Source organism: Limanda limanda, chromosome 14, assembly GCF_963576545.1.
Source record: "Limanda limanda chromosome 14, fLimLim1.1, whole genome shotgun sequence".
Lineage (NCBI taxonomy): Eukaryota > Metazoa > Chordata > Actinopteri > Pleuronectiformes > Pleuronectidae > Limanda > Limanda limanda.
This window is the reverse complement of record NC_083649.1, coordinates 11,141,892-11,167,721: the sequence shown is the minus strand read 5'-3', so window position 1 is coordinate 11,167,721 and position 25,830 is coordinate 11,141,892. Positions and strand designations below refer to the sequence as shown.

At 43.8% G+C, this 25,830-nt stretch overlaps 1 protein-coding gene across 1 annotated transcript in view; it reads left to right on the top strand.

Annotated features, from left to right (window-relative positions):
* Window positions 1–9,552: 9,552 nt before the first annotated feature.
* cpeb4b (cytoplasmic polyadenylation element binding protein 4b) overlaps window positions 9,553–25,830 on the top strand; it is a 31,631-nt gene continuing 15,353 nt past the window's right edge. Inside the window, exons 1-3 of the mRNA XM_061085369.1 lie at window positions 9,553–10,025; window positions 10,925–12,171; window positions 22,294–22,384. Coding sequence (XP_060941352.1) covers window positions 10,972–12,171; window positions 22,294–22,384 — 1,291 coding nt within the window. The 5' untranslated portion in view covers window positions 9,553–10,025; window positions 10,925–10,971. The remainder of the gene's footprint in view (window positions 10,026–10,924; window positions 12,172–22,293; window positions 22,385–25,830) is intronic.

The following is a 25,830-nucleotide window of genomic DNA, read 5'->3' as shown; positions in this document are numbered from 1 at the left end:
TGAGCCAAGTTTGAGAGAAAGTTGAGCGAGACTTCAGTTCATTATGACCGAGAGCGATAACCTCAGTTGGCGTTTGACTTGAAGGAGCTCTCACGTCCAAAGGGACCGTGACGAGGAAGGAAACATCCTGGCTGTGGAAGAGTAATTAACACAGAACAGTCTGGCTCTCAGCATATAAATCTTTGACAGAACGAATCACTTCTTCTTTTCCAAGGCTCTCACCAGCCTCCCACTGATTCCTAATATAGACGACCATGCCAAATGAACCTGATAAAACTCATCACATTAAAATTTCTCGCCCGGCCTGACAATTACCACAATATGCATTTGTGAATTTTCAGCCTTCATGTTATTAATGGGGCATGAATCTTTGTAGAAAACAGCTTTAAATGAAACACTGAAGGATTTCTTCATGCGACAGAGGAAAGAGGAACAGTTTGATTTATTGAACAGAGCAAATAAAAAACAAAACAAGATAAGAGCAGAAAACAATATTTAGCATGTAATAATATAGTTACAATATATTGGAACAAAAATGTAGCACTGATTAGACGCACAGTGAAACAATCCCAAAATGGGGATTGGGGAAATTATTAATATTCTACTCTATCACTGATTACAGTGATTCATTTAATTTCACAGCTCACTATTGACGTGATTAAGGGGGGGATTTGGGAAAGTCAAATGAATCAGTGGACAGTAAATTTTAAATGTTAAATCTATAAAGAGAAACGGAATGATGGGGAGCCTGATTAAATAGGTGAGTGAACAGAGGCTTGGGTTCTCTGCAGCGGTTCCAAACAACCCGGCTCTTCCCTGCTCTCCCTCTCCTGCTTTCACGTTTAGATTCTCTCCTAACAACAAAGGCCGACCGCAAAAACTGAAAAAAGTGAGTGATTTAAGGACACATTGCTCTTGAGGCTTATCAATGTTTTGCATACCGCAAACAACATCTCGTTCCTTTTGGGCGGCAGCGTTATAGGTCAGAGGCAGACAGCTCACAATCAGGCGGTGGCTTGATTCCACGATTTGATGCAAGGAGAGAGTATACAGTTTATGATAGTGTGACGTGGCCCACATACATATTGGCACAAAACCAGCCCAATTAAAGCTCACAAGTGACGAGTTGAATATCAAAGCAATGCCTGGTTGCTTTGCCTTTCCTGCACGTGACATAAGGCTCAGTCTTAAATTATTTCATTCTCAACACATAGTTGAAGAAACTAAGATTTGGAGGATTACAGAATAGATGGAGGGAGCGACATAGCGTCTCGTCTGGAAACCTGATGCACTAAATTTAGCTACATCCGTTGGCTGACACATACTCACACACAGACAAACACACACACACACACACACACACACACACACACACACACACACACACACACACACACACACACACACACACACACACACACAGACATCACAGTACATCACAGTATCCTCGGAGCTACATCTGTGTCAACTGATAAGAGACACTTGGAGCTCCACCTTAAAGTTAAAGTGATGTGGAAAAAAAAACTCAAGAAGCCTAAACTAATTTTTTTCACACACATGCACGTCTCTCGATAGTTGTGAGGACACTCATTGACATAATAGTAATTTCCTTGCCCCATACCCTAACCTCAACCATCACAACTAAATGCCTAACCCTTACCTTAACCGAAACTGAATTTAATGTCTAAACACGTGTCTGCGTGTGTGTCTGTGTGTGTGGGTGGTAGTGTGTGTCACTAAGATGTCCTCACAATTATGGTATTGAACCAAAATTGTCCCTAATCACTAGAGAGTAGTGCGGCACACAAACGCACAAGATATACAAACAATCGTGACACTAGAACATATTAATTTTCTTTTTAGTGACACACTCTTACACCCACACACACAGACAGACACGCACACACACACACACACACACAGAGACACGCACACACACATGACTTGCAGGGCTTTAGGGAGGACTTTCCATTATTGATGAAGCCACATGCTCTGTACCCTTATTGGGGTAGGGGGTGGCTCACGTCTGCTTGACTCAGCATTCCTCTGTCCATTGGTTTTTATTTTAGCCTGGGTCAGCACTGCAAGTGTGCATGTGTGTGTGTGTGTGTGTGTGTGTACAGACACACAGGAAAAGAGAAAGTAAGAGGGTTAGAGACACGCACAATGAACCACTCCAACGCAGACTAGACAAGACGAGAAACAAGCCAAGACAGAGAGCAGCTCACAGGTCAGTGGATAACAGACAACAAGTCTGATGAGAAGATCAAATTTCATCCTCAGACCCTCAGAGCTGAAGAGGTTCAGGGGATCAAGCCCTCAAGCGGCCTCAATACACAATGTTTTCTGTTAAGAGTGAGAGTTTTGGTGAAAAATTATTTTTCCTGGTCGTTGGGCTTGGCCTGAGAGTCGTGAAATTTCTCCTGCCGCACTCAAACAGCAATGTATACCATAAATTCATGGATTTTTAATTGTATTATTACATTAAAATTCATATTACAACACTTTAGAAGAGATTTGAGTTGATATGCGACTTGAACGTCACATTTCAAACACAAAAAAGCAGCTGAAGACAATCACACCACCTCAGCCACCCGGCAGCTGTTGTCTGTTGTCCTTGCTCCTTTCAGCCTGTCCCTCAGCCAGACTCATCAGCCATGGAAAAGTGCCCAGAAGGTAAATGAAACCGCTCCTTCTTTACGGGCACGGTCCCTCAATTGATTCCACACACATCTGTGCACATTCTTTAATTACACACACAAACACACACATGCACACACTTTATGGCCCTTTGGCAAATCAATCGTTTCCAATTGCTTTTCTTGCAATGATTGATTACAAAAATAAAGACCCAAATATATGAAAATAAGCGGAAGAAGAGTCAGTTTCACATGTCACGAACATTGAATGAATGAAAATGTAGTGCAAATGTGACATTGCCATGGCAACAACAAATTCATACAGAGCAGACTATGTGTAGATATGAATTCTCTCAAGAATAAGGAAGACATTCAGAAACAGTTTATGTGCATCCTTGACCCAGTTTCTCTTCGCAGAAAGATCAACAACATTTTGGATAAAACTAGACACTGTGTTCTCTGATTAATATTAACTCTGCTTTCACATATTCATCCATGAAAGTTTGGCATTAGTATGTGGAGTTCTCATCTGATTGTCATGGTTACCACCAGGGCAATAAAAGATTAATTTACCAGCACTGTTTTTTGATCCCACTACTCTAATTTTGACAATTTTATCTTTAGTGCCACTTTAAATTTCATAGTTTTTTCACAGATTCAAGTTAATAAATTGTTAAGTGAGTTTTTAAAATACAAATTTTCAATCCTTTGTCATATTTTCTTCTATGAAGATGGGAATCAGACAGAAGTGAAGTCCGACAAAAGAAAAAAAGAGCAGATTTCCCAGTTTTGCTCAAAAACTTCAAAATGTTGAAATAGTAAATATGTGTCAACTCACGTAACCACATATTTGCTCAATTTTGCGCACTCGCACACGCACACACAGACACACACACACACACACACACACACACACACACACACACACACACACACACACACACACACATACAGACTGCCACATCACAGACCCCCAGCTGCTGCTCTGCTGTAATTTATTATCCCTTCTGTACCCAGCAGAGTCATGAAATCAGCCTGGCCTTTATGATACACAGACACACACACAGACACACACACACACACACACACCCACACACACAGACACACACTTTTTCCAACAGTCATCCTGGCTCGCTACCCAGCAGAGACCTCTGTGACTTAATTAGTATAGCGTCCCCACAGAGACCACAACAGGGCAAAATGCACTGGACGGATGAAGGATGTGAACAGTGTCAGGCTGTCAGAAGAAAAACCACTGAGGGGAGGAATTGCTCTTTAATATATGGATAATTATAATGAAAGCTTTTCGTTTACATTCAAAACCATTTCAATAAGTTTATGAATCAGTTTGACTGTAGAAATATGAGAAATCTCACTAATCGCCTAGGTTTTTGTTTGCAAAGGCTCTAAATAATATATAATATATGTTGAAAATAAAGCTCAAGATCATTTCAATCCCACCTGTATGTTGGTGATACTCAAGAGGTTCTATTGTAGACAGAACGATTTACATGCTTTTATTTGTTTTGCATCCATCCCTCAACCATGTTTGCCTCCCCCTCTCATCCTCCCATCCTCCTCTCACATATTTGCTTTTTGCATCATCTAATTCAACCCCCCCCCCCCTCCTGCTCCACCTTGTACTCAGAGGTCTCTTTGTTGTGTCCCAGAGCCACACAGGAGCATGTCCGCACCGTTTTGTTAGCAACATGAACCATCTCTGAATATTTCATAAGACATAAACACAACATACAGCAGCACATCACAAGGTTTTGTTCCATCGTTCAAAACTAAATATCCCTGTGACGGCAAACGTGCAAAACTCCAGATAACGTGCACAAATACAATAACCGCGGGGTCAGGACCTCGTATTTCCCAAATGTCAAGTTAGACAAGAGTTTGGCTCATTGCGTGATTAAGCTTCTGAATTTCTTTTCTTTTTTTTATATCCATCACATTAGCAGGCATGTTCAATTGAAATTTTAAGATATAGGCCATAAACATCGCATCTTATGAGCTTAGCATGTGCACGTATGCATTTAACAGCACACTCGCACCCACAAAACACAAACACACACACACACATGCACTCTGGGAGGAATTGCACCATAATTATGCCTAAGGTAGAGTCGATTAATTTTTTAATGGATTCAATGTTTTATTCATAGCACCTATCCAGTCTTGGATATGGCACAGAGCGCACACATGCACGCACACACACACACACACACACACACACACACACATACACACACACACATGCCCACACACTGCCAGAGAAAGAACACATGGTAAAACTTGCTATTAGCTATTTCATACAGTAGACAAATGACACATCTCAGCAGCATCACAGAGTACCATTTTCAACTGAAACTGTAAATACAGAAAATGTAAATTCCATAAATATCTTTGCCTTTTCTGCTTTGGGCATTGTTTTCATGCTGTTCTGGACACAGACACGGATTTGATAAGACGTTTGTGAGACAGCGAGTGAAAGACAGACAGCGAGCAGAAGGAGGAGAAGGTGTTTTTTCCAGAGTTAGGCCAGTCAGACCGGTTATTCTGTCCCAGAAATCCATTTACAGTACCGAGCTCTCCCTCTAATCGTCCTCCCCACTGAGAGATGAATACTGTGCCCTATGCAGGAGACAGTGTAGAGCTGGAGCACATCTACGACTATCAAATGTTGCTCCTTCCTCCTGCTGCTTCTCTCCCTCCGGTGTATGGTTAAGAATTCACTTGAACACTTTTGCTTGTTGAACAGAGATTAGAAAATGAGGAGAGGAAATGGAGGTCAAACAAAGGAATGATGGGAATGAATGATATCAATGTGGAGCTGCTGTGCAATAATAATTAGAATGTGGAACATAGCTGCTGCATTATTACAAAATTATGATTAGACGATTAAATTATTTCACTATCAACTATATTAGTCCAGAGAAAATAAAAGGACAGAACATTTTGCACTCTGAAATCAGAATTCAGCCTCGTAAAAAAAGGAAATGATTAATTTGGAAGTTAAAGAGATTTGGGCTGATGCTGCTCCTTGTAAAACATGTTCCACCCCCCAATAAAATAAAATTGGATTCCAGATTATGTAGACCAGCCTGGTATCACCAAGAGACATAAATAACACATACTTTTCCTTCAGAAATGTGGTTTGTTATCGCTATTTGGGGATTTTCTGTGTTTTTTAAGTCACGGTCATAGACGAGCATCAAATGAGGAATTAAAACCAAACTTACTGGAAAACACTTGAACAAGCATCAGTATTGTGTGTAACTTAACTGCAAGGACGTTAGGTGGACAAATGGTCACGTTTTCATGACTTGAGCTGACTGTTGTGAAAGCTGTGGTTTAGGGAATAGTCTGTCTTGGGAAACAAAGGACGTTCACACGGAAACAAGATCAAAATGTGAAATTTGTCCCTAATTAGAAAATGTACCTTTATGTTTGGCATCTAATTGTAGTTGTCAGAATAAATGACTCACTTGTGAGGCTATATGTTCCTCCAAATTCTATCTCATGTGTGGTTATTTGCGCAGCTCAAACCAATTTGTTGCTATCAGCTATCAGTAATCTATTTTTTTTAATCGGATTACTTCAAGCCGGTCACTATACGGAACCCTGCCAATACCGACCCCCCACCCTGCTCACCCTTTCTGTACACAGCCGAACACTACAGATCCCCTAATTTATCACCCTCTCCCAGCTGGACTTGAAGTGACAGATTTATTAGATAGCCATTTGCGGCTGCATGTAGCTCTGCCGGTCGAGGGTCGGTGAGACTGACGGAGTCAAAGCTGTTTGATGACCTCCAAGTGATAATGACCGTACAGTGGAGAAGGACACAGAGGAGGACAGAGAGGGAGATAAAGAGATGTGCCGAACGGTGTGGGCGGGAGATAAAGTCAAAGGGTTTGGACGATCAGACATCCTTCGGAGAAATCGAAGATGGGCAGATCTCTGAGCTGGGCTATGTTGTGATACACTTGCCTGAAATGTATGTGATGTATTACATGTTAAACAATTGTATCAGCAAATGCTATATGGGAATCAGAATAAAGAATAAGGAATAATATCAAAGGAGGTTATCGATGGACAAATTCAAGGGGGAGTGTGACATTTGAGGGAAATATGTGTACATTTGTACCGCTCTCCTCTGTGTTCGCTACATAAAGAGGTTCAGCCAGCAGGCAGTTAGCATAGCTTAGCGTAAAGACCAAAGAGGCCCATGGAAAGAGCTCGTCTTACTCCTTCTAAAGAAAGGTCAAAACAAAGGCACGTCTACAGCTCATAAAGGCCTCAGTTGTTCTCCTGTGTAGACACCACAGACTTGCTGTTCCTCAGTTGTAATAACTTTGCGAATTCAGAAATTCTTCAATAATTTAGGCTCATGTTTTTTCCATCAGATGGAATAACATGAATGACAAGATCTTTCCATTATCCTGGAAAGGCACTGTAATAAAATGCACATTGTTTATTGTGTATAAATTGTATTGTGCATTGTATAGAATGTATTACGTACTGTCTATATATTGTATTGTATATTGTCTACAGTATGTGTACTAGCAGAGTGTAACCATTAGCTGGAATCAAACTTCTTGTGTGTGCTAACTGGCCAAATAAACCTGATCTGATGCTAGCGCCTCTACGCTCTCGCTCAAGGGTCACGTGACGACACCAGCAATACTCAGCAGTAACTACAGCTAAGCAGCTGTGCTACTGGAACTAGCAATGCTACCACAACTAGCGATTCTACCACAACTAGCAAGGCTGTGGCTGAGGGGTAGAGCGGTAGTCCTCTGATCTGTAGGTCGGCAGTTCGATCCCCAGTCTTCCCTATCTGCATGCCGAATTGTCCTTGGGCAAGATGCTGAACCCTGAATTGCCCCTCGTAGAACAACAAAGTGATGCTAATAGATGAATGTAAAACTGTACTGTAAAGAGCTTTGAGTGGTCATCAAGACTAGAAAAGTGCTATATAAATACAAAACCATTTCACCCTTTTTACCCTTGGGCTAGAGCTTATGTGAAGGAACGTGAGTGCGATTCAAGGCAGGAGGATAACAATGGACATTGGGTTTTAAACATGGTGAAAATGACACCAATTCGAGTCAAATTTGAATGTCGGGGCTTCAATGACATCCCAGAAGCAATATGGAGGCATTTTATGTTATTTTTCTGTATTTTCTTTTATGTTTAAAGATGTGGTCACCATTCACTTCAATTGTATTGGATGTGGCTGCAATGCTGCTAACCCCTTAAACTCCAAACCTGTTTTATAAACAATCGGCAGAGTGGTGAGCAGATAATAATTTATCTTTCATTTTTGGTTGAACCATCTTTGCGTTTTTGTGATGTGTTGCATTGAACAGAATGACAATGAGACATTCCCCTTTATTTATTTATTTCCTTCAAACCCTTTCTGCCGTGGCCCACAGGATGCGTGCTGTAAAGCAGGTCATTCAGCAGGTGCTATTCAGCTATGCTACTGGAACTAGCGATGCTACCACAAGTAGCAATGCTTATACGCATCTTGGGCGAGAGCGTGTGCGCAGGAACGCGTTTCTCAGGCAGGAGGCTAACAATGGACATCGGGGCTTAAAACATGGTGTAATAGCCGCCAATTCCGGTCGAATTTGAATGTTGGGCCTTACAGACACTTGGGTCACACCCCAGAAGCAGTATGGAGGATTTTTTATATACTTTGTCTGTATTTTCTTTATGTTTAAAGATGTGTTCACCAATCACTTCAATTGTATTGGATGTGGCTGCAATGCTCCTTACCCCTGAAAATCCAAACCTGTTTTTTTCACCCACCAACCCTCCATCGGCAGAGTGGTGAGCAGATAATAATTTATCTTTCGTTTTTGGTTCATTGGTTCATTTGGTTTATTTTTGTGATGTGTTGCATTGAACAGAATGACATTGCTCAGACATTCCCCTTTATTTATTTATTTTCTTCAAACCCTTTCTGCCGTGGCCCACAGGATGCGTGCTGTAAAGCAGGTCATTCAGCAGGTGCTATTCAGCTATGCTACTGGAACTAGCGATGCTACCATAAGTAGCAATGCTTATACGCATCTTGGGCGAGAGCGTGTGCGCAGGAACGCGTTTCTCAGGCAGGAGGATAACAATGGACATCGGGGCTTAAAACATGGTGTAATAGCCGCCAATTCTGGTCGAATTTGAATGTTGGGCCTTACAGACACTTGGGTCACACCCCAGAAGCAGTATGGAGGATTTTTTATATACTTTGTCTGTATTTTCTTTATGTTTAAAGATGTGTTCACCAATCACTTCAATTGTATTGGATGTGGCTGCAATGCTCCTTACCCCTGAAAATCCAAACCTGTTTTTTTCACCCACCAACCCTCCATCGGCAGAGTGGTGAGCAGATAATAATTTATCTTTCGTTTTTGGTTCATTGGTTCATTTGGTTTATTTTTGTGATGTGTTGCATTGAACAGAATGACAATGAGACATTCCCCTTTATTTATTTATTTTCTTCAAACCCTTTCTGCTGTGGCCCACAGGATGCGTGCTGTAAAGCAGGTCATTCCCACTCTTTCGGGATGGGAGGTGCAGATTAGATTAGATTAGATTTCTTTATTTATCCACACAACGGGGAATCTCAGCTTTCTCACGACCCGGTACCGGCTGCATCGGGAAAGGACACGACCGTGCAGCAGCAGCAGCAGCAGCTTCTCCTTCCTTTTTTTTTAACAATAATTCCGACCTCAGTGGGCGGGGCTTCCGGATGACACGGCCGTGCTATTGGTGCGCGGCCGTGACACGACGAGGAAATCGGGCGAGGCAGCCGGCACGCCGACCAATCACACGCCGAGGTGTGGCTCTCCGGGGGCGCGGCCGCGGCGGGAGGGGGCGGCGCCAGAAGCGGAAGTGAGTCTCGGCTGATCTCTCCCTGTTATTCGGCCACGGTCGGTTCCAGGAGACAGGGGCAGCCAGGAGAAGCACCGGGATCGACTTGGCTCTGCGGGATCAAAACGACCCAAAAACAAGAATTAAATCAAACGAACAATGAACCGCATCGAGTGAAGAGTCGTGACAGACCTGCTGGCCGAGGTGACTCCACACACTGCCACGTTCACAGAGCTGCTGCTGCCTGAGACGGTCCAGATCCGAGGCTGTGTGTCATTGAGCAGGCAGGACACGTCAGGAGAAAAGAGAGAGAGAGAGAGAGAGAGAGAGAGAGAGAGAGAGAGAAAAGGAGCTGACCGACTGCACTGTACGAGTCAGCCTTCACACCCGCCCGTGGAACGCTTCCCCTGCCTGATCCACGACACCACACCTCGCTGTCAGCCGGAGGGACAAGCCGCTCCACAAAGACATCGCCCCCGGGTCGAACCTGCTGATCAGAAGGTGAGAATCCCCCGTTTTGTCTCCTCTTCTTCTCCGCCGGGTACAGCAGGCTGCCCCGGCTAGCTAGCATCCGTGCTAACGCTTAGCTAGCTAGCGATCACGACGGGTGCACTCGCTAGCTCTGGGGCATTTAACTCGCCTCGGTCGTTTCGCGAAACCGGCTCGACTCGACTGTTCGATCCGTGAGAGAAATGTATTTATGAATAACACGGCGTGACACGACAAGAGCAAGCGAGCGATCGAGTTCGGATCCGATCAGATCCGAGGTTGGACCGGCAGCTGTCAAACAAGGTCGAGTGGTTCCAGTCGGAAGTGTCGCGGTTCCAGTCTCATTTATTCAAGGGTTCATCGAATTCACGATCATTAGACGATGTAGTGTGGGGGATGGCCTGTCTGTCAATTGGGTTGCATTAGAAAAAAACGTCTCTGAGTGTGTGTGTGTGTGTGTGTGTGTGTGTGTGTGTGTGTGTGTGTGTGATCTCGACACAGCAGTGCTTCGAGCCCTTCTGCCAGCAGCTCAGCTGTAGTCGAGCTGGCAACGTCACGGGGTTATAATTAGCTAAAGATGCGATGTTAACCGCTTTGCTTTTGTCCACGGCTCCGCAGTAATAAGGTTAGATTGTTCAGAGCAAGAATGATCTCATTCATGACCATGTTCTGTGTGGTTATCATATGTCCAGGAAGCCTCTGAGGGAGTCGAACAGACCCAGAGAGGTAGGAATATGTATAAAATCTTTGTGTGTCCATGACTTGGTTGTGTGTAAACGCCTTGATCTGAAGGGACACACACACACACACACACACACACACACACACACACACACACACACACACACACACACAAGAGGGGCCAGTTGCTAACTCGGTGCATGCCATCCTGTGTGCTCTTCTCTCAATAGGACCGAACGATCACGGGATAGCATTTGTGTGTGGGGGGAGAAAACAAATGGGGGATTACGGGTTCGGAGTCCTAGTTCAAAACAACACTGGCAACAAGTCTGCGTTCCCGGTCCGAATCCACCCGCATCTGCAGCCCCCCCACCACCACCAGAATGTGTCGCAGAGCCCTGCTGCCTTCATAAACAGCACCACCGCCGCAGGGAATGGCACCACGGGAGGCTCTCCCTGGCTCTTCCCTGCCTCCGCCACCCACGGCAGTGTGCAAGACGAAATCCTGGGGGGGCCCGAGAAGCCCAAAGCACAGCAGCAACAGGAAATGCAGGAAACGCAAGAAAAGCAGCAGCAGCAGTTGTCCCCCGGGAGTCACCAGGAGGGCGGAGGCGGCGGCGGGATCATTTCAGAGCTGGAGAAGGCCCGGTCCGACGAAGGCAAGACGGACAACGGCACGTCCGAAGGTAGCAACGGGAAGGAGAAGCAGCTGCGCCTCGAGTCTCCAGTCCTGGCAGGCTTCGATTACCAGGAGACGTCTGGTCTCGGGGGAACCGGGCAGGTCCAGTCCAGCGCCACCTCGTCATCGCTCACTAGCTTCAACAACTGGTCGGCCGCCATCCCGCCGGCGCCGTCAACCATCATCAACGAGGACGTGAGCTTCTTCAACCCGGCCTCCGCCAACAACGGCCCCCTGCTGTTCCAGAACTTCTCGCACCACGTCAGTCCAGGGTTCGGTGGGAACTTCTCCCCCCAGATAGGACCGGCGACGGCCTTGTCCCAGCACCACGCGGCCCCCCCGCCCCACCCCCACTTCCAACACCCTCACAGCCAACACCAGCAGCACCGGCGCTCCCCGGCCTCTCCACACCCGCCGCCGCCCTTCCCGCACAGGAATCCGGCGTTCAGCCAGTTGCCGCATATGTCCAACAGCCTGAACAAGCCCCCGTCCCCCTGGGGTCCGGCCAGCTACCAGAGCCCCTCTCCCTCCCCCGGCTCCTCCACCTCCTGGAGTCCCGGAGGAGGCTACAGTAGTGGCGGCGGCGGTGGCGGCTGGGGAGGGTCTCAGGGCCGAGATTATCGCAGAGGTCTGAACGGCGGGATGACCCCCATCAACTCTATCTCCCCACTGAAGAAGACGTTCCCGAACAACCACGTGGCCTCCCAGAAGTACCCTCGCAACAGTCCCGCAGGCTTCAACCCCAAGTCCTGGGTGGACGAAGGAGTCGGCCGCAGTGATAACATCTTCCCCTTCCAGGTCAGTCTCCCTCTGAATAGCCTCATTGTACCATTTTTAGAAATAATTCTGGTATACTATTTCCATTCTATTCTATTTGCATTCTATTCTATGTGCTTATTAATAAACATTTTATTTATGATAGCTCGTAATTTTCTGCAAATGCTATTTTTAGAGATGGGGGGGGTGCATGGATTTACATGATGCGTTTGTTTCAGCGTCAGCGTAGAAAGGCGTCGTTGGGCTCTGTACCTCCACAGCTGTACGTCCCTGATGATGACTAATGTGGCTCTGTCACTGCAGTGGTGTGTGTGTGTGTGTGTGTGTGCCACGTATACAAGCCGGGGGGGCTGGGGGGAGGAGTCGGGGTGTGGGGAGTCGAGGAGTGATGGAGAGAAAGGGATGGGGAGAAACGGGGAAAGTGAGAGAGGGTGCGAGGAGAAGGATCACCAGGGACGGAGCACGTAAAGACAGACGCCGAGATGAAAAAGACAAAAGTAGATGAACCCGGGAACAAGTAGACACCATTATGGGATGTCCTTTATTCCATTCAGAAACAAATAGAAAGAAATAACAGAGGTAATATTGAAGATTGAAGGACCGAGCTCTTTACCCTTCAACGTAACAGGGTATCAATCCATTCTACTCTGTGAAATGGAGCCTAATGATTTTTCAGGATGACCACTTAAAAAAGAACCCAGGTCGAGGCCTGGTAATGCCTAGCAACTCGTTTTCAAGAACACCACCCTGCTCGCACTGTAATTTTGAAAGCTGGAGGCCCGCACAATGAAGATGGCGCGAATAATTCTTTCGTCACATGTAGAATCCGCTGATAGAATTGATTGAAAGAGGTAAAGGGAGCACGGATATGGATTCATCTTATTGATCCGGCTCATGATTAATTGTGTCGGTCGTTACTAGGAGGCGGGGGTGGAGAGGGTAAGGTTGCCATTGGCCCAGCTCAGCCTGTTGACTTAATGAGAGGTTTCTCTCAGTATCATGAATATTCTCTGTCTTTTTATCTTCGGACAATGTGTCCATCCATTTGCTTAATTTAAGGTCAATCAATTTCTCCATGTGATCTTGGGTGGAGCAGATAGTGTTAAATTGTCTGAGTGATTGCCTGCCTCTGTTTTGTCAATTTTCTGTCAACAGCTCAACAACATCACTAATTGGGCTTAGAGACCCCTAGTAACAGGTATAGCTTCATTTCCTGGCCTCGTCCGTCCGTGGAGGAAGTCGAAATCCATTTCGTGGAGACATTTTCTTTAGGAATAATTAAAAAATTCTCGAAAAGGCAAATTATCTCAATTAGAAATTCAGAAAGCGATGCTTTGACCTTTTTCAGGTATTTTCTTATCTTCACTTGCAATTACTGACTCACAGCACAGCACAGGCCAAGCAGTGAAGGACTTTGTACTGACATGTCTTGACATGCCCAGAGTATTTTGTGCTGAATAAGTAGCAAAGCTTACCTCTGAGCAGCAATTTACCAGCAGATAACAGCCTAATTACTGTTGGTAGTCATGGGGTTACGATCACACCTAATGTGTTTTCCATTATTTAGGTCTCATTTATATTTTAAAGTCATATGATCTCTGTATATTTTGTCAACTTCGACAAGCATTATATTTAAATATAGTTGAATAAAAATGAAGCAATTAATAATTGTAGATGTGAAATAAAAAGGCCCATCAATTTACACCGTGCTCTGATATTTGCTAGAGAACCATGATTCTGCATCCATTTTGAGCAGCAGCAGCACGTCCCTTCTGTTCCATCCCCATATCAGATTTAAGCTTAAGCGAGCATTACTGTGGCTGCAGCATGTTGCGCTTCCCCGTACTTCAATCAGATCAGCTCAAGGAGCATTGTCCCTCTGCCCCCTTGATGCAAGGGCAGATGGAGGATAGGTGTAGCCCTAAAACTCTTAGACCTGGGATTGCCGAGTGTGAGGTGATAAATAAGTTCCTTGATTTAGGACACACACACTTCTACACAGAAACGCCTCCGGCAGACTGATTTTTTAGTTTCACCAAGAACTCTACTCTCAATTTCCTTACAAAATCAGACCTCTCTGCTCCTGCATCTATGCATGTGTGAAAAAGTAGAGTTTATCAAATTAGCAAATGTGTGCACATTTGCTCTAGTTGCATTTTTTTTAACTGGAGCAAATGTGTTTCAGTGTGTGCTCCCAAATGTGTTTCTCAATCATTTTGCCTACAGTATGTTCACATCTTCCACTGCCGTCTGGATTAATGTCACTTTCAAATATTGACTCACATCGTACAATGCAACAGCTGAGAAGCGTTTACCACATTCACTTAAGAAATAAGGATTTGGTCCAACTAAGGTGTTGATTAAATATATTCAATTATGATCCATACATCATGTGTTGACAATATGTTGTTCTCTTCTGTAAATTGATAGAAAAATGGTCATTTTTGGTCTGTGCAGACATTGATCCTGTTGCAGCATTGAAGCCGTAACTGTAGGAACCAGTGTTTAATTATTACACAGTCAGTCAGTGTCAGGTTTGTTCGTCAGACTCCTCCTCTGTAGTTCACTCTGAACGATATCTTTGTCAGGGTTTGATTTTGACTTTCATTTTCTGGATCTGTATTTAGATGTGACATGAAAATTGCCACGTCTGTGGGACCAGTTGACTTGGGCCATTTCCTCTTTACTCACTTCCATTTTACTACCACTGCTGCAGAAGGCTTTCAGTCAAAACTGTTTGATCAAGAGCTTCGTTTAATTAAAAAAAAAAAGACGGCAGTCAGTGGTGCTTGTCAGTGTTTGTCAGAGATCATGCACCGTTCAGATGACTGATGACACATGTTGCCTAACACGAGGCAACCCCCCCAGGTTTGGTAATTGAAATACCGTCGCTCCTGTAACTCTGCACTAAACACACGCCATGAGGAACTGTTGTCACACTATTCCAGTAGCCGGCTCCAACTGCCTCACATAGTTTCCATTTTAGCACTGACACAACAGATGAAGGCTCAGTGGCTTTTGACTTAGAAGCCTAATTGTTCTTGTTATGTACCATCAATGTTACTTCACTGTAGAGTTTGTTTATTAGTTAACTTTTTATACAAATGTGATTGCAAAACACAGCGTTAAATCTGAAAGTTATCCGCATATAATTGTACCTCTGAAATATTGCCATTAAGATGCTGTTCAGTAGATATAAGCGCATATTAAAGGAGACATTATGCTGACTTGAAAAGGTTTACACACTCTAATAAGAAGAAAATACATCACTTTCCTAAATCTGTCCAATTTGGCAGCCCCTCTTTCTAGCCTTTGTCTGAACATGCCTGGTTTTTAGCTCTGTTCTCTTTAAGACATATTCGGGGGTGCAAAACTTCCTGTACCATGGATTTTGAGGCTTCTTTTGCAGAGCATTTATAAGAACGAAAAATACTCATAACACATACTGATATATATCATAACATATCGAAATGGTCACCGTGCTGCTGTATGAAAGTGCCTAGCTGCTAAAGCTAAGATCCCTCATTCTGCTAACCTTCAGGAGGTTTGGAATCAGGGATTTGTGTGTAAATTAGCAAATGTGTTTAGACCATTCGGTGGATAGTATCCAGAATGGTGCACGATGCCATGGCACACGTATGTGCCAATGTACCAGCACCATTGCTGCTGCTGCTGCGAAAAGCGCTGCAGTTGCCGTATTAGAGCAGCTTTAGCATTTACGTTGGGCTCCTGGCCAAACAGTCTGCCACTAACTGCTAATGCACTGGTCAGCTGGTAGCTAGCTTTAGAACAGAAATGTGTACTTTTTAATGCCAGGAAACCGTGTTCCACACCCTCCTGTATCTTTCTCTCTCCTTCTCTTCTTCCTCACCTGTGATATTCACAGTCAGATGCCTGCTGCTGTGTCAAGTGTACTAGGCTGATTTGGATTGGTAGATTTGGCCAGTGACCATGGTAAGACCTGCAGTGCCTGAAGGCGAGTAAGCCAGGACAGGATATTGTCTCAGTAAGCTACCTAAGTAACCGATGGTTACGGCTACTTCCCCACTGTTTCTGTAGCTTACATATTCATACACTGCAGACTTATACAGTGCCGTTCTATAAAGATATGTTATTGAAGCGTTTCTTCAGATCTGCAGTGGAAACACCTGTTCTCTGAATGCTTTACTGTGTGTATCTGTAACATTACTGTGTCACAGATGCACATTTTCTGATCAGATCACAGTATGCATGGTTAAAATGTCTTAGTTCACACATGTGATTATATTAAGAATATCTTTGCTGTCGGCTTTCAGCAAGAGCTAATTAATTGAAAAGATCTTTATTTTTGTAATCAGACCTGCCGAGGTTGAATTATCAAGTGGGGAAGTTGAGCAAGAGTTGAAGCCAATGTTCCCATTAGCTCTTAGGCTGGTGAGGAAATGTTTACATTTAATTAAGGCGCTTGATTCCTTTCAGATAAACCTCCTTCCCTCATTTATGACGTGTTCATGTAAATTCTCTTGCTTACATGCACATCCACCAACAGTTTCGAGCCATTATGAAGCCGGAGGTTTCACTCGTTACCTCAGTGGTTCTTTTTATTTTTCTTTGGACTAATGAGCGGCCCGAGTTGCGCTGGCAAGACCACAGCTCTGCTGCGCATACAGCCTCATTGTGCCCTTCCCACACCCTTGACGCTCTGAAAGAGAGATTGTGTGTGCATGTGCACATTCTCATGTGTGCACGAGTCCTAATTAGTCCCTGGCCTATGTCATCCCCACATGTGTCTTAACAAAGGTAGAAGACAAAGCAGAGTCCAAATGGAAGTGTCATACTGTATTTAGCCTAGCTCATTGCATACAATAAAAGAGCCAGTTCAGTGTAATCCCCAGGCAGTGCAGATTCTGCTGGAACCCAGGCCTCTGTCACTCCGGTCACACCCCGATTGTACGCATGCACACACCGTCCACGGCTCCATTCAGCTGCAGCACCAGGCAGCAGGTTGTTTTTGACAGTTGGGGGTATTTAATGTCATAGCAGGCCTTTGATATACTTAGACCAGGAAGAAACATTATCACAAGCATCAAAAGCTCAACCTGCTTCCCTTTCCTGCCCCCTTTTCTTCTTAGTTGTTTGTGCTGCCTTGCTTCAATACCCGCTTTCCCTCTCTCTATCATCCATTTTCTTTCATCGCCACTTTCCTTTTCCCGTCTTTGCCTTGGGCTTCCTCTCTCCACGACGTCTCGGGGATGTGATGAGAAGCACGGAAATGTAAGGCGCTTCATTCCAGGCGATGAATGTTACATGGATGTCGTAAAAAAATCAAACTACTTTAAACATCTCTTATATTCTTTACATCCTTTGCTTTCCCAACTCTTTCACTTTCCCTCGACTTCCATTTTTCATTAACAAACAGGGGACACAGAAGATTAATGTTGGAGTTAATCACCTACAGTATGCTCTATTTAATCATGCTTTGCAGCACTTCATGTCATCAAAATCAGTCGGAGGTTGTCCTGTCTGTTTTATGGTGCCGAAGATTAAAACCTGTCTAAAGGAGCCGACTTGCAGTTAATCTGATTTGTTTTCTTACTTCAACCATTTTCAATTTTATAGAAAAACGCAAACCACTACCTTGAGTTCCCTGAAGTTCGCATGTAGAGTTATCTGTTATTTTATTGGCGATTAATGATTTATCGAGGAAAGGATCAACAGATTTACATAATCCAGGCACATACAGTATAGATTAGCACATTTAATGATTCTGGGTAAAACTGAAATGGCGACCGGGCTCGCTGGAGGCTGCATAACGCCAATCGATGCAGACAGTCACAGTTAGAAGGTGTTTCTCTCGCCTCTGTGATCATTTCACTTTCAACCAGACTGTGTTATGCTCAGTGTTCTGTTTATCCAGGCACACTGGGCTACATTTCACTGCTGCCTGTAAATAATATAGTGTGTCATGCCATGTTTTCTATGTTTATACCTATGACCTTGGGTTCATATGGGCAAGCTTTCCTAGGCACACAGTGACAGAGACTAACCTGTAAATTGTGTGTGTCTTGCTTGCGTCTAATCGGTGTGTGTTTTTGTCTCTGGATAAGACAAGTGACCATAGCAGTGTGTGTGTGTGTGTGTGTGTAAAGGCCCAGCAATCTATCGGGGATGAGTGCTTTACTGGTCAGCTGGCCAGTTGTTGAGAGACGGAGAGGGAGAATGTTGGATGACTCTGATGATTAATCACCGGGTGCAACTCTCCAGGCTAATGCTTAGCAACTGCAGAGCTCCAGCCAAGCTGCCAGCTCGCCGTACTCGGCCCATCTCTAGCACAAAATGAATTATTTTTCTTCTGGAACAACACAATAGGATTACCCTGCAACGCTTAAATGAACTGGTACCACAATCTGTGCAAAGGCTGCAGATAAAAGGAAAACTGCAACTTGCTGTGACTTTTTTTGTTTTGGATTATGTGTTTTGTGTGCTTGCCTATGCTAAGATATACTCTCCAGCTGGGTATACTTGCCACAATAACCAGTCCTTCACTTATATTGGCTTTGCCCTCTCTTTCAATGTTTAGTTTATTTGACCCGCAGCAATAACCTAATTCCACATAAGATACTGAGGCGGATATGAGAAAATAGTAGACACAGGTCTGGCTTATATCCCAGCGTTGATATTTGTTTTGAGGGAGAGTGATCACTGGGTGTGTTCTTCCACCACGCCACCGCTGTTCTAGTCGGTTCCTTCAGTCAGTGTGGGAAATCTACGTCAGCGTTTTTTAACATGCCTCTAAAACACACGTTTGGTTGTTTTGGCAACAATCGTGCCAGACCTCCATCTCCACTCTGCGGCAGATGAGATAGCAGAAGGAGCTATTGAATTTGGTGAGCCACTGTAGACGGCACGCAGTAGATACCTGCCGCACACCATTGTTCATATGCTTCACTGACGCAGATCTGTTTTGCTGATCCCTGTAGCATTTGACTCCGTGTTCATGGTGTAACAGAGTATGCTGTGAGCTTTTGTCTCCCAGTTGGGTTTGCTTTTCGAATGATCTCCTCAGACACTGGCCTACAGTTTGTCGCAAGGGTGTGACCTGACCTGGTTGTTGGATAAATACTGGAGGTTAGGCCTCAGATGCAAGACAAAGCAGTGCATAATGGGAGTGACTGACAATACAGATTGCTAACAGGTTGCCTACATGTTGACAGGCGATTTCGGTAACTCTTGTGGGGCTCGTCAATTATCAGTCAGGCGAACGGCAGATTTGATCTTGCACTGTTGGTCTTAGGGAGTGTTTTCTTTCAGACATTTCAGGAGAGGTGAATTTGACTTAAACAATTTTATTTTTGACTTCTCTCACTTGCTTTAATTGACGTGACTTGCAGAGTGTCATGCTTTATTCCTCTTGTGTTTTGTCAATGTGTTGGTTTTAATCCGGGAACCTGAGCCGACAGTCGTCACTGTTGAGACTGCCGCACAATTGACAAACAACATCTCTCTTTAACAATGAGGTCCCCACGTAAACGGTTGCTATACTAACTGACAAATAGGCTATGCCATTACAGAGTGATGCTCTTATGTTTTTCCGATTTTAAATCTGATTTTTTTTTTTAATAAATGAGCTCATGGCTGTCATGGTGTCATGGCTTTTATATTTTTCAAGCATACATCTTTTTAGTTCCTAAATGTGAATAGTCTGGGGTTGACATTATGTGAAATGATACTGGCTGGTTTAGACAATTTGTTTGACGGTATCTCTGCAACTAGATCCTAAAACTCAAATTTATATCCTGCTTTAAGGTGACACACATCGGAGAACGACTGGAAAAGAAATGGGGAAGAGACAGAGGACGGAATGAGACAGACACGTGAAGTTTAGTGCACATTTAGCACAGGGGAGGACTTTTTTCCACCAAGGAGCACGAGTTGAAAAATTCAGGAGAACATTAGAAACCGTAGGAGTGCAATGAAAATATATCAAATAATTTGTTATTGCTTAAGAAAGGGATCAGACAAAGAAGCGCTTTAAACTGTATAATCAGAACGAACAGCTCTATAATAATTCATCCTTCTTAGTTCTTAACGCCAGACAGTCTGTGCAGTCCTTTTAGACTTTCAGGACATCACTGGTCCAGCAGCTGCTTTTTTGTAAACAGGTCATCTGGCCCGTTCTGCGCTCAGCCAGCGCTTCACAGCATGACTGGGATCAAATCTGTGTACTGAAGACCCCTCCAAGCCGATCTGCATCAAGTCCTCTCGCTGTTTTGGACCTTTGCTTTAACCAGTGGATCAAGTGATTTAAAAATATATATATTTATATCCAACGGACCATATCGGTTCGTCACAGTGACTTATCCACTTTTTAGTTTCGAGCCCTGTAGCATCAACTGTAAATGTAAATAAGGAGGGTAGAACTTCCAGCCGCATTGTGTGCCTTAACTGTGGCTGTGTGGGACAGGAGGAGCCCAGAAGCGTATTAGTTTGTTTACTAGCTGTTGCATTTTTTGTGGGGGTTGAGGTGGAGTCGAGTCAAAAGCCTTATCACCAAGGCACTTGGAGAATGTGCGAGCGTGTTTGGGTAAGGGCACATGCTTTCGGTGCGCGCGCATATTTTGTGTGTACACATTGGCTGGGTGTGTGTGGTATGCCAATGATGCCCTTGTTCTAGGTGACAAAGCTGTCCCTCAACAATTGGTTTGGCTCCTGTTTATTTCACTGTTGTCTTCTATTATTGTGCCTCATTGAATGAGTGGGTTTGTTGCTAAGATAGAGAACTAGTCAACTTAAATACACAACAAGAAAATGTAAAAAGGGGGAATGCCCTTAACTAACAAATCGACACCAACCAAAGAGGACATCTCATCAAACAATGTAACAGTGACAACAAAAAAGATATGTACACAACAAAGAAACCAAATACAACATTGTTGCTGATGCAGCAGTATAAAAGCCTCTGTTTAATGTAAATAGTTCAGACACAGGGCACCCGGTGGCTCCCTGGTTGTACGGAGGCTTGAGGCTTCCTGCAGCGCCGCAGGTTTCTTTCCATAAATGCCCTTTAAAGTGTGTCTTCCCCAATGTCAAAAACAAACACAAAAAAGGGTTCACACACCTGTGCCACAGACATGTCTGAGGTATTGTTTGAGCTCCTGCTTTGTGGGGTGTCAGAGTTGGCCAGAGGCCCAGACAATTAAAGCAGAACAAACTAGAATGTCACTCAGTAGAGCGCATAACTCCGCAAGGCCCGTCAGTCCCTTTAAATCAAATCAAGCCAGACAACATTTCACACACTCATGGATATTAGTCCTCTCAATGTGCCTGAATGATTCCCTGGGAAATCTGTGAAAATGTCAGGAAGTCTCAAAGAAAGGCATCTGCCCCTTTTGTCTGGATTTCACGCAAAAATTGAATGAGTTTTTGTTGCCCATGTCTTGTCCTTCAACAAGTTTGGTGGCAATCTGTTCAGAAGTTTTTGTGTAAACCTGCCGACAAATGTTTAAAGATGTAAAATCAAAACTGTCCCAGAAGCAAAGTCTTTTTATAAGGTTGATCCAAGTTTCTTTCTCCGTTTTCATGATGCAGAATATATGACTAAACTTCACTTTAGAATACCAGTGATGCTTATGTGAAACTGGGACCTTCTCATAATGTGTTTTGTTTGTAATTTCCCACTATGTAGGTCAACGTGCATTTAAACCTTCACAGTATTCTGCAGTTCTTGCAGGCAAGCAAGGTAGAGAGAAACTCACACTGATATAAATGAAGCATTCTTTTGAGTTTTCAAACGAGATCAAAGTACAAACACATCACATATGAGGTGGAAAGCATCTGGGTTTATTTATTTTACTAATGGCTCTACTCCTTACTCATAAATGTCCAGGCTTGGCTTAGAGATCGAAACAGGCAGAATTGCTAAAGAAGTAAATGTCCTTGTAATAATGAAGATGAGTGCTGCCTCTTCTGCTTGTGTTGGTTTTCTCCTTGATCAGCTTTTGTGAAGTGAACCGGTGTTACATTAAAACAAGTAGATAAATGTGCCTGCCCCAGTTGTTCCCTTGGAGCTGCTCCGCGGGCAACTGAAAAAAAACGGTTAAATTGACTTTGAATCACGTGCAAAAAAATTTGAATGTGCTCCTCTTCTTTATCTCCTCTCTTCAGGAACGCACCAGGTCCTTTGACAGCTTCAACATGAACACTCTGGAGAGCTCCCTGATCGACATCATGAGGGCTGAGCAGGACACCCTGAAAGGTGAGCACTGCAGCTGGCAGTCAACACCATGAAACACTAAGTAGTTTCACATTCAGTTAATAACACATATACGTAGTGATCCGATTCAAACATCAGTAAGAGCAAAATAAAACAAGATTTAACAGATCATGCATAAACCGTATTCATTTTCAGACGGGAAATAACCAAGTGTATTTCGATGTTCCTATGTTTCATACAAATTTATTACATTATTATTAATAGCACTCTTGCACCTCCCACCGTCATGGTTCCCACGCATCTGGAAATAACTGAACATTTAGAGTGTCCTTTAGTCGTGGAAAAAAATAAGGTGATCATCTCAGACCTGGCCAAAATGCAAACAAGTACTGCACTTTGTGTGACCAATTTTTGACGTGTATTGTCAGGAAAGACTCTTGGAAAATGTCCTGGAAAGATCCAACAAAATTTTTCCTAATAAGAGTGGGAACCCTGAATATTCATCCAAACTATGTCAACTCATGCAAGGTGACTTTCAAAATTTTACTGAAGATCCAGAATGATAATAAATCCCCCAGAAATAACCCCAAACACTTTTAATAGATTACAGAGAATTATGGCAAGAGACACATATTGAATTGTAAATTGAGCCTACGCTGATATAAATATACATATAAAGATGTGTGTCACAGTTGTATATCTCACAGGCCACGCATCACGTGGGAGTGTTACGCTTGAATTAGAGCCGGTAACCACTCACACATTCACACTCACGATCTAACACCTCGTCCTCCACACATCAGACATCTTTTTGTGTTATGATCAACAACAATAAGAAAAGGTCATTCTGTGCAGCGCTCGGCTCACACCTCTGTCCTCCTCCTACTTCCCTTTCCAGTCTGAATTTCAAAAGAAAAACCACAAAAAAAAGTGTTGGCTCACTTTCACTCATTTTGAGAATCCACCTGAGCATGGTTTATGGTAGGAAGAATACAGTGCTGGTGGATGCTGGGGCCTTGTGTTTAAGAGGAGATTTATGTGAGAGATGGAGGGATGCCCATCCATCTCAACTGAAGTTGTTGGCAATCATAAGTTTCTAATGATCACAGCTGCTGAGCCTCAACATCGGATGGATATAAGTTCTCTCAACACAATGACAAAGTTGTTTCTGTTTAAAAAAAAGTCCGACACAGCTGTGATGTACGCTAATGCACATTGTGGTTGTTTATCCGTGAATGTCACATCACCAGAATGAAGATATTTTCAATTACAAATGAAACATCTGGTGTGTTCGCAAGGTGCAATCTCAAAGCTTTCAGTTTCAAGTTTGTTTTGTTTCTAGGTGAAAGTGAATCGCTCTTCACAGGCTCTGAAACTCGATCCAATGTGGATTTAATGAGCACTGATGAGCGTTTATAGACATGTTGAGTATGTGTGCTTTATATTACAGAGCAGAGTCTGACAAGGAGCATAATCTATTTGAAATTGAATTATAACAGACTTTGGTTATTGATTAACAGAGACACGCCAGTGTTTGTTATTGGCTGAAAGGTGTTGGGCAACACTTGCTCAGTGGTAAACCCAGAAATAGGTTATTGAATTCAGCAGGTAGCCGCTGTTGTTTCATCGTTAAGTGTTTACAGTAATTATTGACTGACACTGAGCGTTGTGACCAGGGTTATAAGCCATTGTTCGAGGGGGAATTGCTTGTCGGAGTAGTTCTGGTAATGATCATTGTTTGATAGGAAACACATTTGATTTCTCAAGGGTGGGGTGCGGCGCTCGAGATAGATTTGCTACAGATTAGTTTAAGATGTCTGCCATATTTCTTCCGAGTTTCCTCTCCTAATCCTTGATAACAAGCGATGCACACAAATGTTTTATGGTGTGGTTGTCACAATCTATCAGCGAGCTAAAGCCCCAGAAACGATTAACTCGTGTGTCTGTGTGAGCTCAAACCTCAAAATGAAAGATCTCAAAATGGCAGTGGCAATAAAGTTTTCTTATTTCTCTTCTTTCTATTTTGAACATTGAAATATCAAGTGTCCCGGAATGGAAAATCAAAGATAGTCCCCCGAACTCCTTTCCTCCCAATCTCAGTCCCAAATTTTTCGAAATTATTACCTGTTTAATAATGCTGCCTGTATGTGTTCTACAAAAAATGCGTAGACACACACACACACACCAGTTTCACTAGCACAATGCCATGGAGAGTGAAAGGTCCGAGCACTTGACACTTCACTGTCCTATTTATTTCAGCCTCACACCCACCGAGTTCAGGCACGTCCAGCTGTGAACTAATGTTCCGCTGTCAAACATTGGTAAATCTTCCTTCAATATTAAGAAAGCAGGACTGAAGTTAACTCACGAAGCTCGTTCTTTGGTATCCTAGATCCAACTGTGCTGGCACAGATTCCAGTGGCTGTTAGATCTCAGAGCGGGGCACCAGGATGAAAAACACGTCTTCTCAATTTGAAAGCACAAGCTTGAGGAACAGACTGACTTCATATCATATCAGTTTGTCATTTTTATCTTTTCAATCACTCCTCATTTGTCTTGCCCTTTCTCCATCTTTTCCTCAGCCACCGTCTCCTTCAGATTAGTTTCTCGTACAGCACCTCATTCTTTGCTGCGTTCACATGATGCATCATGCCTGATCCCATTCCAGATTCCTTTTTGTCTTGTAGCCTTTGGCATGCTGCAAAATATTATACTATTTATTACTCCTTTTCATAATTATAGTCCAGACTTGGCAGTGTGGTGTAGCTCTGACTTCACTGAGTTCTTCCCTTTATTCCCTCACAGCAAAGTAGAAAGAAAGACATAATTACACCACATTTTCTTTGAGCGCCGACTCCTCTCCTGGCCGACTGACTCCTGCTCTCTCTCGCACACACGTACATGCACGCACACAAATGTAGCCAACAAGGACAGTGTGAACACACAGGAGCATATTTTTGACGCACATAAGCGAAGCACAAACTTCTCCCTCCAGCGGAACACATTGAACAAAGTGTGAGCGATGAAGCCAGGGAAATGGGCGAGACAAAATGTCTACAGCAGAAGTGGCTTTGAATCGCTTCCAGCATTGTCCTGACTGACAGAAAGGATCTCTCTGTTCTGCCACCACACACACAGTCACACACACAGTCACACACACAGTCACACACACAGTCACACACACAGTCACACACACAGTCACACACACACACACACACACACACACACACACACACACACAGTCACACGGCACTGTGTGATGTGTGCTTGTGCATGCATGTTCTTTAGCTGTTACTCTACATGTATGCAGCCAGCAGCATGCAAATATGGTTCACCGGGGGGGCACGCACAGCCCTGCAGACACCCGGGGATGTGCCGTGCTCTTGCGCCTGAACATAAAAGCCTCTCAAAATCCAATGTGTTGTGTTCTGCTCAAATGGACTTTGATTTTCGGGTAGTGCACATATCAGCAAATATAACCGGACTGA